Below are 14,135 nucleotides of genomic sequence, written 5' to 3'. Positions count from 1 at the left end.
TGCCTGTGAATTGTCCTGAGTCATGGCTTTGGGCTGAGGCCATGGGAAGAAACCATTGTACAGCCAGGAAGGAGGCAGCCCTGGGGAAGGGGGCTCAGGCTGGGCGCCCAGTGCCAGGGCAGGGGCTGCTGGCAAGCTGAAGTCCCTGTGGGCCTTCCCCATGGCCTGGAACCACTGCCCGTCCTGGCGTGCTCTCGCAGGTGGGAGGGCCGGGTGCCCGGTGCAGGCCAGCGGCACAGCCAGAGATCTGAGGCCTTAAGGGAGTCGGGGGCGGGGAGGGCCTGGGAGGTATGGGTGTTGGCAAGAGAGGAACCGGGCAGGCTGACTGGCAGGGCGGGCCCAGTCACACAGCAGCTGTAGGCGGCTCCGGCTAAGTTTCACTTCCCGCCTCTGGGGCCAGCAGCGAGAGCCGTGTGCTGTGTGCCGTGTGCCGGAGTCATTGCCACCCACCGGTCTGCCTGCCGCTTGGTAAGTGAGGACCCTGGGATTGGGCAGGGTGGGAAGGCCAAGGGCTCTGCCCCCCCGCCCCCCCCCCCTCCCCGACCAAGTGGGTACTAGGGGAGAAACCAAACCTCCCCCAGTTGAGAGCTGCTCACACCAGACGCCACCTACTCTCTGGCTTCCTGCCCTGAGAGTGGGTTCTGGAGCTCACCGGCTGTGCAGGGGGCCAGAGCAGCGCCTGCCCCCCTCCCACCCCACCTCAGACCGTGTCCCTGGGGCACTCACACCACTCTGTCCTCCCAGGCTCAGGCAGGCATCCACCATGCGCTCGCAGGCCCCGCCCCCAGGCCCCATGCAGACCCTGATCTTCTTGGACCTGGAGGCCACCGGCCTGCCCTTCTCCCAGCCCAAGATCACAGAGCTGTGCCTGCTGGCCGTCCACAGATGCGCCCTGGAGAGTCCGCCCGCCCCGCAGCGGCCTCTGACGGCGCCCCCCCCACCCCGCGTGGTGGACAAGCTCTCCCTGTGTGTGGCGCCAGGGAAGGCCTGCAGCCCTGCGGCCAGCGAGATCACCGGCCTGAGCACCGCCACGCTGGTAGCGCACGGGCGCCAGTGCTTCGACGCCGACCTGGTCCACCTGCTCCGAGCCTTCCTGCAGCGCCAGCCGCAGCCCTGGTGCCTTGTGGCGCACAACGGGGACCGCTACGACTTCCCCCTGCTCCAGGCAGAGCTGGCCGTGCTGGGCCTCGCCAGCGCGCTGGACGGTGGCTTCTGTGCGGATAGCATCGCCGCGCTGAAGGCTCTGGAGCAGGCCGGCCGGCCCCCCGAGCAGGGCCCGCGGAAGAGCTACAGCCTGGGCAGCATCTACACGCGCCTGTATGGGCAGGCGCCGCCGGACTCGCACACGGCCGAGGGGGACGTCCTCGCCCTGCTCAGCATCTGCCAGTGGCGGCCCCGGGCCCTGCTGCAGTGGGTGGACGCCCACGCCAGGCCCTTCAGCGCCGTCGAGCCCATGTACGGGGCCACGGCCGCCACTGGCGCCAACTCCAGGCCGCCTGCTGCCACGGCCTCGGCGCTTCTGGGCAGAGCCAGGCATGCCCGTCGCAGCCTTGGGGCCAGCGTCCTTCCCCCAGGGCAGGGCCCTGCGTCCTCACCCAGGGAGGGACTCCTGGCCCCACTGAGCCTGCTGGCCTTGCTGACCGTGGCGCTGGCCACACTGTACGGGCTGTCCCTGGGCTCACCTGAGCAGTAGCTGAGAGGAAAGCCTGACAATAAAGACCCCGCACTGAGTGCCCGCGTCCTCCATTTCCTCGGAAATGTCCTCCATTTCCTCGGCAGCCGCAGCGCCTGCACCTCTGCCCCGCCCAGCCCCCGGGGACGGCACAGAGGGCGGCACAACCTTGTCCCTTCGTCCCTCATCCTCGCTCACAGGACAGTCAGACGTCTGAGCCCAAGTGCTGGATGGAAACGGTACCAGGCCCGGTGCCCCGGGCAGCCCTGGCCGGCGCAGCTGAGTTGGTTGAGCGACCTCCTGGGCACCAAAAGGCTGCTGGTTCGACTCCTGGTGAGGGCACATGCCCGGGTTGCCAGCTTGATCCCCAGTAGGAAGCATGCAGGAGGCAGCCAAATGATTTCTTCTTGCGTTGATGTTCCTTTCCCATCTTCTAAAAAGTCCATTTTTAAAGAAGGAAGGGCCAGTAGCTCAAAATGTCTGCATTTATTATAAACCAAGGTACAGCTCCCAGACTCAGAAACGCATCAACAGTACAAAGTTGAGACAGAACTGGCGAGACAGTCACAGAGGGACGGGGACACTGAGGTATTCGTATCTGGGCCAGCGGCCACCCGGGGCCCCCCACGTTGGTTCAGAGGCTGGTGGCCCAGTGTCCCTGCTGCCAGGATAATGGGACGAGGGTCCAGGAGCTGGTGTGAGGGAGACAGGAACTGTCACGTCAGATGGTCCCTCGCCTCCGGGCCAATGCCCTCTGGGGCCCAGGGGTTTCAGCCTCAGCAACTGTCACATTTTAAAACAAAAACAGTTTGGATAAAAGTACAACAAAGACACTGCAGGGAGGACACCTGAGTGTGTAGGTGGACAGCGGCCACCCTGTCCACCTGTTTCGGGGGCCAGGGCAGCCAGCACCGAGGCCGATGCGGCCTCCAGGTGGTCCCAGGGCCTGGCTCCAGGGAACGATGGGATCAAAACCCAGCTTAGCCCGGCCCCACCCACCGCCCTGCAGGAGCTCTGTTCTGTGAGGGAGGCCACACCTGGGGGCAGGCATGGCCTCAAGCGGGCTGGCCACTGCAGAGCCCGAGCATGTGCGCTCGCTGCCCACAAAAAGCGGGGCTGTCCTAGTGACGACCCCCGTCTCCCGGGCGGTCTGGCCAGGAACTCACCCCATTCTTTGAGTTTTGCTTGGGATTTCAAGGAAGCATAATTTGAAGTGAGGACGAGAACAAAGGATGGTTCCAGCAACTCTGGTGAGGCTCGTCCCCACCTTGTCGTCATCACGTGTACAAACAGGACACACACCGCACGGGTTGAAAGGCTGTGCCCGCATAGCCGCACAAGCACGCACACACGTGGACACACACACACACACACACACGCACGCACGCACGCACACGCACGCGCGCGCGCGCGCACGACGCATCAAGTGGCAGCCAGAGATGCAGTGCGCTCAGCGGGTGGCCTTCGGGGGGTCCATGTAGGCTGGGTTGTAAGGAGGCTGGCTGGCAGGATAGGCCATGGCTGCATCCCCTGGAAACAGAGAGGGCAGAGTGGCTGTGGGCGCCACGGGAGCGGGAGCCGGAGCCGGGCAGGGTCAGAGCGGCACTGGACTCACCAGCCAAGGTCTCGTGGTAGGCAGGCGGGCCCACGGGCTGGGCGGGGTACGGGGGTGGGTACTGTGTCGGGTAGGGTGCCGCCACCATCCCTGGCTGGGGGGCGATGGGGTGGTAGCCCTGGTACGACGGCCCGGGGTAGCTGGGTGGCACGCTCGCAGGCTGAGGGTAGGGGGCGTGCACCACCGTGGTGGACGTGGTGGTGTTCACAACCGCTGTGAAGAGAATCTGTCAGGACCCTCGGCTTGCCCCGCCCTCCCTCCAACGTAACCCAATCAGGGCCCTGGGCGCCCATGGCCCCGCCCTCCCCCCAGCGTAACCCAATCAGGGCCTGGGCGCTCCTGGCCCCGCCCTCCCTCCAGCGTAACCCAATCAGGGCCTGGGCGCTCCTGACCCCGCCCTCCCTCCAGCGTAACCCAATCAGGGCCTGGGCGCTCCTGACCCCGCCCTCCCTCCAGCGTAACCCAATCAGGACCCTGGGCGCCCGTGGCCCCGCCCTCCCTCCAGCGTAACCCAATCAGGGCCCGGGCGCTCCCTCGGGACGTGCTTACGGCGGGGGGGGCAGCACATCTTGTACAAACAGCAGCAGGAGCAGGTGAAGCACGCGATGATGGTGACAATGAAGAGCACAAAGATGGTCAGGCCGATGGCTATGGTGGCCCCGGACCTGCCAAAGAGCCGGCGTGACCCGGGGCCTCTCGGCCCAGCCAGGACCCCGCCCCCCCGGGCGCCCCCCCCCGAAGGAGGAAACGCTGGGCTGCGCGGGCGGGGCGCTTCCGGGGCGTGTGGCTGGAACCCCAACCTCGGTTTCCTCCGGGCGGACCCGCTGAGTCTGCCCCCCCTCGCCCCCCGCCCAGCGCCCCGTCTCGTCCACCGCCAGCCCCCAGCGCCTGGTCAGCGACCGCAAACCGCAGCCGGCGCTGTGCTTTACGCCAAAGGCACCAAGTCCTGCCCGGAGCCCACCGGCCAGGACGCGGGCCGGGGCAGCGGGAGGGGCGGGGCCGGCCTCGGCGCTGCGGGCTCCCATCCGGGCAGGGCCGTCCCGGGGTGCCCGCGCCAGGTGCTCACGTGCACCCCGCACCCCCGGGCCTCCCGGTGGGAAAACGAAGGGCCCCCCGCCGGCCCCGCCGAGAGCCAGGCTCTCCCAGGAAGCAGGCTGGGCCGAGGGTCACCGCTCGGGCTTTCAGGGCCGACAGGGCCCCCTGCCCCGGGGGTTCCTCAGCCCAGACGGCGCCTGGGGGGGGGGGGCAGATGGACAGACCCTTAAGCTGCACCCCCAGTGCCCGCACTCGCGGGGCGTCCGGCCGGCCAGCAGGCGCCTTCCCGCCGCCGAGGCCCCGCATCGCCAGGAGGGGGACACACTCCCCCAGGCTGTGCCCGGGAGGGCAGGCGGCGCTCTCGGCTCCCCCGTCCGTCCGTCCGTCCGTCCGTGTCACACACGCGGTGCCCACGCTCACCCCATGTCAGCCTCCCTCACTCAGGTCCTCCGCCGACTCCCCGCTCCCATCCTGTCACTCCGTGTCATCTCCTCCCCTTTCCTCTCGCCGCCTCTTTCGACACCTCTTTCGGGGAAAAGGAAAGTGAACCCCTGGCCCGGCCTCCCCTGACGTCAGAGCAGGAAGCTGGGGCCTCTTAAAGCCACAGCCGGTGCGACCTGGGGGGACCTGCACGGGGCGGGGGGGGGGGGGGGGCTGCTGAGCGCGCGGGGAGCCTCTGGGGGCCCCTCCTCGCTTCTCCCCTCCTCCTCCCCCTCCCCCCTCCTCCTCCCCCCTCCTCCCCGAAACGTAAAACAAAACAGAAAGAGAGGCCTCTTCGCAGAGAGGGGACCTGCCCACTCGGGATTCATGACCAGAGGCCGGGGCGCTGTCCACAGACCCACCCCCTCCTCCAGCCGGCTCTTCGCCGGGCTTCTTATTTGTTTGCTTTGTTTCGTTAATCCTCTCGCAACCTCTGTTTCCATTGATTTTTTTTTTTTTTTTTGAGAAAGTGGGAGGGAGGGAGGGAGAGAGACACATTCATTGGTTGCCACCTGCACGTGCCCTAACCAGGGCCAGGATAGGTGCCCTTGACCGGAATCCAACCTGGGACCCTTCGGTCTGCGGCCGACACTCTGTCCACTGAGCCAAACCAGCCAGGGCTGCATATCCTTTATACCAGAGACTTAGGGCTCAAAGGGCCCAAGCATAATACGGAGATAATTAAAATGTGGGTGTGGGCACAGGCCCAGGTTGCAGGCTGGATCCCCAGTGGGGGCTGTGCAGGAGGCAGCCGATCGATGTTTCCCTCTCATCAATGTTTCAATCTCTCTGTCCCACTCTCTTCAATAAAATCACTAAAAACATTTAAAATAGATAGATAGATACAGATATATGGGTTTATAGGTAGATAGATACAGATGTGTGGGTTATAGGGAGGGAGATACAGATGTATGTGACTTCCCTCCTGATTTTCCTGGGCTTCAGGAATGCCAAGATTAAAGGGTGAAATGGGGCCCAAAGAAGATAAGGATTACCTGGATTTTACGGCAAAAAGAGTACAAAAGGTGAAGGGGAAGCTGGTTTGCCTGGCCTTCCGGGATGTGCCGGGAGCCAGCCCCATCGCCCGCCCCGTACACACACCACCATCACCCGTCACTGTGTCCCCTCTGCTCGGTGCGCCCACCCCGTACACGCACCACCATCACCCGTCACTGTGTCCCCTCTGCTCGGTGTGCCCACCCGTCACTGAGTCAATGTGAACACCCACCCTTGGCCTTTCAAATCCCAACCCCCAACCAGGGTCACTCCCAGCCCCAACACAATGATAAGGATACACCTTCCCAGCATAAGGATCAAGACATGGTGAGGGCTCCCAGGGGACGCTTTTGGGGGGCTCCACCCCGTGACTCTGTCTCCTCCCAGTCCCCACAGCCCCCGTCCCCACTCCCCCTGAGCCCCCTTGACACCTCCGCCAGAAAGACACCCCAACCCGCCGGCTGTACTTACCCTGGCAGGGGGTTGGTGTCTATGTCGGTGTACTTCAGCGACGTCTCCACCATGTTATTCCTGACACTGGCCAAGCTGCAAAGAGAAAAGCCCATGATTAACACAACCCACCCCGCCAGCACGCCACACACACACACACACACACACACACACACACACACACACGCTAGCGCACGGAGCTCGCACAGGAGCCAACCCGGGAAGGGGCCGGGGGTCCTGAGGGCGGATGGCCCGCACACTCCCAGGGTCTCGGGCAACAATGCCATGCATTCTTCTCAAGTGCACACGGGACCTTCCCCAGGACAGACCACACGTGAGGCCACAACACAAGTCGCAACAGATTTGAAAAGACAGCTGTCATACAAAGTATCTTCTCTGACCACAATGGGATGGAGTTAAAAATCAGTAACAGGCCCTGACTGGTGTGGCTTGGTGGGAAGAGCGCCGGCCTGCGGACTGAAAGGTCCCAGGTTCGATTCCGGTCAAGGGCATGGACCTTGGTTGCGGGCACATCCCCAGTAGGAGATGTGCAGGAGGCAGCTGATCGATGTTTCTCTCTCATCGAGGTTTCTAACTCTCTATCCCTCTCCCTTCTTCTCTGTAAAAAAATCAATAAAATATATATTTTTAAAGTCAGTAATAGAAGATTACAATGCCACAGTGTTAAAAAAAAATGCCAAAAATAACTCAGACCTTGGAAATGAATTAATCTGGTACAAAAATATTTAAATTAAAAAAACAAAACACCCAGTGGGTTAAATAAATCCTGAAGGAACAGAACTTTAATAGTGAGATGGTATTACACTCAAGAAGGTGGGAAAAAATAGTGCGAACTCCCACAGAAGGAAGGACTTAAGAAAGGCAGGTGCAAAGTTAAAGAGAGCAGCCACAGAAAGTCAGAGAAGAGGAACAGAACCGAAGCTGGAAGACATCTGGCAAGACTAACAACCATGAAAAGGGGAAATGATACCAAAGGAAAAATGTGCAGAATGAAAGAAGGGGAAGTGGCTGTAGGTACAACAGAGATTTTAAAAATAATAACAACCTCACCCTGGCCGGGTTGGCTCAGCGGGTTGAGTGTCAGCCCGCGGACTGAAGGGTCCCGGGTTCCATTCTGGTCAAGGACATATACTCAGGTTTTGGGTTCAATCCTGGGTCAGAGTGTGTGGGGGAGGCAGCTGATCCATGTTTCTCTCTCTCCCTTCCTCTCTCTCTAAAATATACTTAAAATCAATAAAAATATATTTTTTAAAAAATCAGTGTGGCCCTAACCAGTTTGGCTCAGTGGATAGAGCATCGGCCTGCAGACTGAAGGGTCCCAGGTTCGATTCCGGTCAAGGGCATGTACCTTGGTTGCGGGCACATCCCCAGTGGGGGGTGTGCAGGAGGCAGCTGATCGATGTTTCTCTCTCATCGATGTTTCTAACTCTCTGTCCCTCTCCCTTCCTCTCTGTAAAACATCAATAAAATATATATATTTTAAAAAATCAGTGTGCAAGCTTTGGCAAACAATGGCACAGTGGGGAGTACCCAGCTGGGACCCAGTGGCGGGAAGGCTGGGAGGGAAAATCCATGGGGTGAGTCTGGTACCTGAGACTCTCTCCCGGGGGCATCGCCAATGTCAGGTGGCAGCCGCGAGGCTGGGCAGAGCCTCCCAGAGCCTCAAGCGGGAGGACGAAACCCAGAGCCCCCCGGGGGGAGGCCCCGACGGAGCCACCACTTAGATTCAGCCTGGAAAGCTGCCCCCCATGAGGAAGGGGGACCCTGAGGAGACAGCCGGCTTCTCCCCCTCCCTCTGGTCTCCGCCATCAGGCGGCTGCTCTGAGCGCCCGGGGCCCTGACGCAGGCCCCTGCAGTGCCCCCGGGGGGACACCCCAAGCTCCACGTTTCTCAGTCAACTTGGCAGACGCCATGTCAGACACACAGCCCAAAACGTCCAGGATCGCCCGACCCGACAGCCTGAACAGAAAACAACAGACGCTACGGACAACAGAAATGCGGGGGCCTCCAACCTGGGGTATCAGACGCTGACATTAAACAACACTACACACTGTGCAAGGAGAGGAAAGAAAAGCTGGAACAACTCAAGAGAAAGTGAAATATTTAAAATAATAATAATACAATTCTAAGACTAAAAAATAATACAGCCGATTAACAATGAGAGCCTCCTGGTGTGGCTCAGTGGATAGAGCCTCGGCCTGCAGACCGAAGGGTCCCGGGTTCCATTCCGGTCAAGGGCAGGTACCTCGGTTGCAGGCTCCTCCCCGGCCCGGGCCCCGGTCAGGGCGAGTGCAAGAGGCAACCCATCGATGTGTTTCTCTCACATCCATGTTTCTCTCCGTCTTTCCCTCTCTCCCACTCTCCCTGAAAACCAATGGAAAAACATCCTCGGGTGAGGATTAACAAAACATTTAAAAAGAAAAAAGGACGGATCGGACACAGCTAAGGGGATAACCCGTGAACGGGAGGGCGGGTCAAAACCAGCGTAGGTACACGGAGGCCAAAGACACAAAGAGACGGTCGATGCCAACACAGAACCCAGTCGGTGAAACGCGGAGGACAGTTTGCAGGAGGCCTGACAGCGCTGTAGGCGGAGACCTAAACGGAGAGGAAGGAGGGAGCAGGGCAGACGCGACCCTTTCAGGGACCTGGCTGCCCGTTTCCCAAAGCTGGTGACCAACAAGCCATGGCTCCTGAGCGCTGCAGACCTCAAGCAGCAGAAACTCAAAGAAAACCACACCTCGGCACCTCCCGGGAACACGTCTTAAACGCAGTCAGAGAAAAGGCACGTCCACTCGCAAAGGAGCAGTAACACCACTGTCGGCTGCTTTCCCCACCGGAACCACAGACACCAGGGGACAATGGAATAAACGCTTTAAAGTACTGAAAGCCGTTGATCACTGCCCACCCAGAAATCTGTAACCGTAAGAAAATATCCTCTAAGAAGGAAGGGGAAATAAAGGCATTTTCAGACAAACAAAGCCCAGGAAAACCTGACACCGGCAGACCTGCCACTAAAGGGAGAAAAACGGGACCTCGGTGAAGCTTGCAGCCGTGGGAAGCAGGGGAAGCAGCCAGCGGCTCCCTCTGGAGCCCCCAGGCCGTCCCCCCTCTTTCTCAGCGGGTTTCTTTCCTCCCTGAGTTCTAAGGGTCCCCACGAGGCCTGCAACCAGGGGAGCAACGGGCAGCAGCAGCTCGTCTGGGGCCGACCCCTGACCCTGTCTCCCAGGCCCCCTTTTCTCTGACTTCCCCGTGAGCCAAGGGCAGCCCGCCCTGGGCCCCTTCCTGTTGCTTTTCTGTCCCAGCCCTTCCGGTTCCACTGTCCCAGCTTCGTAAACGTCCTCTCTCGCCCTGGCCGGCTGGCTCCATGGATAGGGCGTCGGCCTGCGGACTGAAGGGTCCCGGGTTCGATTCCGGCCAAGGGCACGTGCCTGGGTTGTGGGCTCAAACTCTAGTCAGGGACGTGCAGGAGGCAGCCGATCCATGATTCTCTCTCATCATTGATGTTTCTCTCTCTCTCTCTGAAATCAATTATACATACGTGTGTGTGTGTGTGTGTGTGTGTGTGTGTGTCTGTGTATGTATTTAAAAAAACAAAACTGGAAGTATCTGCCAAAACAGAACACCTTCACTCAATGACTCAGCAATTCCACTCCTAGATGTTTATCCAGAAGAAATGTGGTTTATTTATTTACTTATTTTTTAATTGTTTTTCTTTTCTTTTTAATATAGTTTTACTGATTTCAGAGAAGAAGAGAGAGTTAGAAACATCAATGATGAGAGAGAATCACTGATTGGCTGCCTCCTGCATGCCCCCCACTAGGGATCGAGCCTGCAACCCGGGCCGTGCCCTGACCGGGAATTGAACCATGACCTCCCGGTTCCTAGGTGGACACTCACATTCCACTGAGCCACACGGGCCGGGTGTCCTCCACCATCTTGAAAGGGCTGAGAAGCCAGAGGGGCAAGGCCATTCCCTTCCCTGCTCAGCCCTGCTGGCGCCCCCACCGTGACCCCTGGCCCTCCCACCGTGACCCCTGGCGCTCCCACCGTGACCCCTGGCGATCCCACCGTGACCCCTGGCACTCCCACCGTGACCCCTGGTGACCCCTGGCGCCCCCACCGTGACCCCTGGCAATCCCACCGTGACCCCTGGTGCACCCACCGTGACCCCTGGGCACCCACCTGTCCTGACTGTCGGCACAGCCTTCCTTGTTCCAGACGGACTTCAGGATGTCGGAGCAGCAGTACTGGCTGGAGCAGGTGCCACAGCAGAACACGGGGCAGGTCTTGGGGGAGAAGCTGTCTCCGCCGGCCAGCATGCACACCTCGCTGTGGGCTGGAGCGGAGACGCCTGCTCACCGGTGGCCAAAGGGGAAGCCTCACGCCAGGCCCCGGCCACGTCCCAGGCACAGCGCCCCCCGAACCCCCAGCCCCCCGCCCCGCCCCTTGCCTTCTGATGAGGAGTGAACTTTCTAGGTGAGTCTGACTGGGCCAGTCGTGCCCTCAGCCCTCCCGGTGCGCACGGCGCGAGGACCAAGTCCACGACCCACAGAGCGGGCCCAGAGGCAGAGGGTCTGGAAGGACAACCCACTTCCCAGCCCATCCACACTCGGCCCCTCCTGTTCCCATCCTCGCCTCACACCTCGCCCTTCACGGCCTCCTCCGGGCTGCCCAGGCCCGTCACACGGCTGGACTAGCTGCTGGGGACCAGGCACCGGGCCGGCCAGTTTTATAGAGAAACATCCATGTGAGAGAGAAACATCCCAACTGGGTCCCTGGCCCAACTGCGGATCCAACCTGCAGCTGAGGTGTGTGCCCTGATGGGAATCGAACCCGCAACCTGGTGGTGTGCGTGAGGCTGCTCCACCAGCTGAGCCACCTGGCAGGGCCCGGCCAGTCCTTGATCCTCATCCCCTCTCCCCGCCCGCGGCCACAGCAGCTCGGCCCCTGCTGGACTCCACATTCAGGGGCCCAGCCCCGACGGCACGCTCAGGGCGCTGTCTCCTGATGACTCACCAGCGGCTACAGTCACACCCACAGGTGTTCCGGGCCCAGCCCTGCGCGGGCTGCAGCGGCGCCTGGGCGATGCGCGTGCCCTCGGGGGCCAGGGCTCCGAGGCCCAGAGCCGTCCCCAGGCCCTCGGCCACACAGGTGGGATGAGGGCCTCCCACAGGCCGGGGTGAAGACAGAGCCGCCGGACACAGTGTGGACAATGGCCCAGGACCTCGGGGACAGGAGGTCTGCAACCTCCCAGCGAGATGCTACAGCCGTGTTCCCACGCATCCTGAGGCCACTGCAGCACAGGGCCGGTGCCCGCCAGCAGGACGGGCAGTCCAGGGTTCCGCCTGGACAGGTCCCCAATGGAGCCAGCCGGTCCCCCGAGACGCCAATGACTGGCAGGCTGGGGAGAGGCCCGAGGATAGCCCCGAAGGGTGGCGCTGTCGCCTGGAGACGCCAGAGCCCGGCCTGGTCAGGGCACCTGGTACCGGGGGCCGTCGGAGAGCCAGCGGCCGCCCGCGGAGTGGCCGTGGGAAGAGCTATGGACAGAGGCAGTGGGAGGCCCTCCGTCCCTGGCAGCTCCAGACAGAGTCCTGCTCGGGGCACAGCTGAGGGCAGCGGGTGGGACAGGCCAGCCAGCCCCAGGCTGGCGGGCACTCAGCATGGCCCAGAGCTCGACGCTGGGGCCAGACACACCTGTGCCCCTCGGCCCAGAGCCCGCGACTGTGTCCGCTGACCCTCGCACACTCGTTCGAGGCTCCCCGGGCCAGGCTCTGCCCGCTCAGTTCCCACCCAGCCCCCCCCGGAAATAAGGCCCTTTCCCTGAGGAAGTGCCCTCCCTGCCGGCTTCCTGGGCTGGGGCTGGGGGTGCCAATCCGTCACCCAAAGGGCCCAGCCCGGCCCCCCCTGCAGATCTTCAGGCCACAGTCAGCCCAGGCCCAGGCTGGGGTGCAGCCCTCAGGCCTTAGGAGGTCCAGCCCGCGAAGGCACCGAGAGGTCAGCAAATCCCTGTTTCTCCGTCCCCCCTCCTCTCCCCAGAATCAATCGTTTTAAAAGAATTTACAGTCAACCAACCAACACACGGGGCAGTTCTGTCTCCGGATCACAGGCCTGGGGGGATGGGGGGGCGGGGCGGGGCTCCAGCCCAAACAGAGGCCGAGGGAGGGCAGGGCGTCGCCCCCAGCCCCGGGGGGCCACCCCGGACATCCGGGACCAGCCGCCACCCCAGCTCCCGGAGACGATGACGGCGGCAGCCTGGGGTCCGGGGTCAGGGGCGGGGGGTCAGGCCGGAGGTTGGCTAACACTCGGGTTCGGGGTCCGGCTGGGGAGCTCTGGGGGCGCTGCTGGGCTCGGGCCGTCGGCGAGGCCGTAGCTGCCGCCCCCCCCCCCGGCCGGGACCCCCAGGCTCACCCCCCGGAGGCAGCAGCAGCAGCAGCAGCAGCAGCACCCGCGGCGCCGGCGCGGCCATGGTGAGCGCTGGACGGACGGACGCGCAGCTGGGCCGCCCGCCGGAAGCGCCGGGCTGAGTGCAGCCCGTCTCGGCGACCCGCGGGAACGCCGGCCCCGCCCCGCCCCGGAGGGAGGGGGAGGGAGGGGGAGGGAGAGGAGGGAGGGGGAGGAGGGAGGGGGAGGAGGGAGGGAGGGGGCCCCGCCCCCGCGCGATGCCGCGATGCCCAGGGCGCCCCTGCCCGCGGCCCACGTGCCCGGCGGACCCTCCGCCCCAGGCGCCTGGCAGGTGCGGTGGCCCAGGCGGACCTCGGCGCCCAGCAGGTGGCACACAGTAGGCACACAACCAACCCAGGCCCCTTTGGGGTCTAGTCCCGAGCCTGACGGGTCCCCGGCCCAGAGGACGCGACGCGGTTCAGCCCCTGGGGGCGCCCCTATTTCTAGGGCCTCCAGCCCCGGTCGCGGCGGCTCAGCCCTGGCGGGGGCCTGGCCTGGGGGACGGATCGGATCGGCAGCCCCGGGCACAGGCGCCGGCTGCCCTCACCTGCCCTCCGCGCGGGGCCGTGGCGCCCAGCACCACCGGCGGCTCCAGACGCCCGCAGCCCCGGAGGCCCGCGGGGAGCGGGTTCCATCGCCCGGGCGCCTCTGGGAGGCAGTCAATTGCTGTTCCCCTCTCTCTACCTTCCTCTCTCCAAAATCAATAAAAACATTAAAATTTTTTAAAGCCAATAAAGATTTAATTTAAAAAAAAAGGTGCCAGCCCCGCCGGGCGACCTAAGAGCCAGGAGGTCAGGGCTCGAGTCCAGTCAAGGGCAGGAGCCGGGGTTTGGGGCTCGATCCCCAGCCGGGGGCCGGCAGGAGGCAGGCGATGCGTGATTCTCTCATCAGTAATGTCTCTCCCTCTCCCTTCCTCTCTGAAATCAATAAAAAATCTGTATTTTTAAAAGGCGCCAGCAGATTCTCTGATGAGAGTGAGCTTTCTGGCTCGCGGATGGCCTCTGTCTGTGCCCCTCCCCCGGCGGGGGGTGGGGGAGAGGGGACCTCGCGGCGGCTGCTATGCTGGCACCGACCCCTCTTCCCTCCCCCAGGCCCCACCTCCAGTGCCAGCTGCTGAGCCAACCCCCCAGCCGAGGAGAACCAGTTTGGGTCTGGAGCCTTTTTTTCCAACATGTGCCCTGACCGGGAAGCGCACCCTGACCTCCTGGTTCAGGGTGGACGCTCACCCCTGAGCCACACCGGCCGGCAGGGCTGGAACCTGTGCGTACAGCCTGGACGCCGCGCCTGGGGCTGCCCAGGGGAGCCATACCCAGTGACGCCCAAGAGCCAGCGCCAGGCAGAGCGTGGGCAGCAGAGCGTGGGTGCAGCCCCCGCCCCGGGCTGGCCTCGGCCAGGCGCGGCCCGCGGGACATGGAGCCTGTC

General features: G+C 63.0%; 2 protein-coding genes across 4 annotated transcripts; one reads left to right on the top strand and one right to left on the bottom strand.

Moving 5' to 3' along the window:
• The first annotated feature begins 1 nt into the window (after position 1).
• Positions 2–1,731, top strand: TREX1 (three prime repair exonuclease 1). Its single transcript, XM_059664833.1, has 2 exons — positions 2–468; positions 745–1,731. Exon 2 carries the CDS (start codon positions 764–766, stop codon positions 1,691–1,693), a length of 930 nt encoding a protein of 309 aa, XP_059520816.1. The 5' UTR covers positions 2–468; positions 745–763; the 3' UTR covers positions 1,694–1,731.
• Positions 1,732–2,143: 412 nt separating this feature from the next.
• On the bottom strand, positions 2,144–12,837 carry SHISA5 (shisa family member 5). 3 transcript variants are annotated; one of them, XM_059664834.1, is made up of 6 exons: positions 12,681–12,837; positions 10,455–10,608; positions 6,270–6,344; positions 3,837–3,952; positions 3,288–3,500; positions 2,144–3,202 (listed from the first exon to the last, which is right to left on the bottom strand). In XM_059664834.1, exons 1-6 carry the CDS (start codon positions 12,736–12,738, stop codon positions 3,123–3,125), a joined length of 696 nt encoding a protein of 231 aa, XP_059520817.1. In that variant the 5' UTR covers positions 12,739–12,837; the 3' UTR covers positions 2,144–3,122. The 3 variants fall into 3 exon arrangements, with proteins under 3 accessions (XP_059520817.1, XP_059520818.1, XP_059520819.1); XM_059664835.1 differs by lacking the exon at positions 6,270–6,344; XM_059664836.1 differs by lacking the exons at positions 6,270–6,344; positions 10,455–10,608; positions 12,681–12,837 and adding an exon at positions 4,743–4,897.
• Positions 12,838–14,135: the final 1,298 nt, after the last annotated feature.

Source organism: Myotis daubentonii, chromosome 14, assembly GCF_963259705.1.
Source record: "Myotis daubentonii chromosome 14, mMyoDau2.1, whole genome shotgun sequence".
Lineage (NCBI taxonomy): Eukaryota > Metazoa > Chordata > Mammalia > Chiroptera > Vespertilionidae > Myotis > Myotis daubentonii.
The sequence above is the reverse complement of the archived record's forward strand: the minus strand, read 5'-3'. Positions and strand labels throughout refer to the sequence as shown.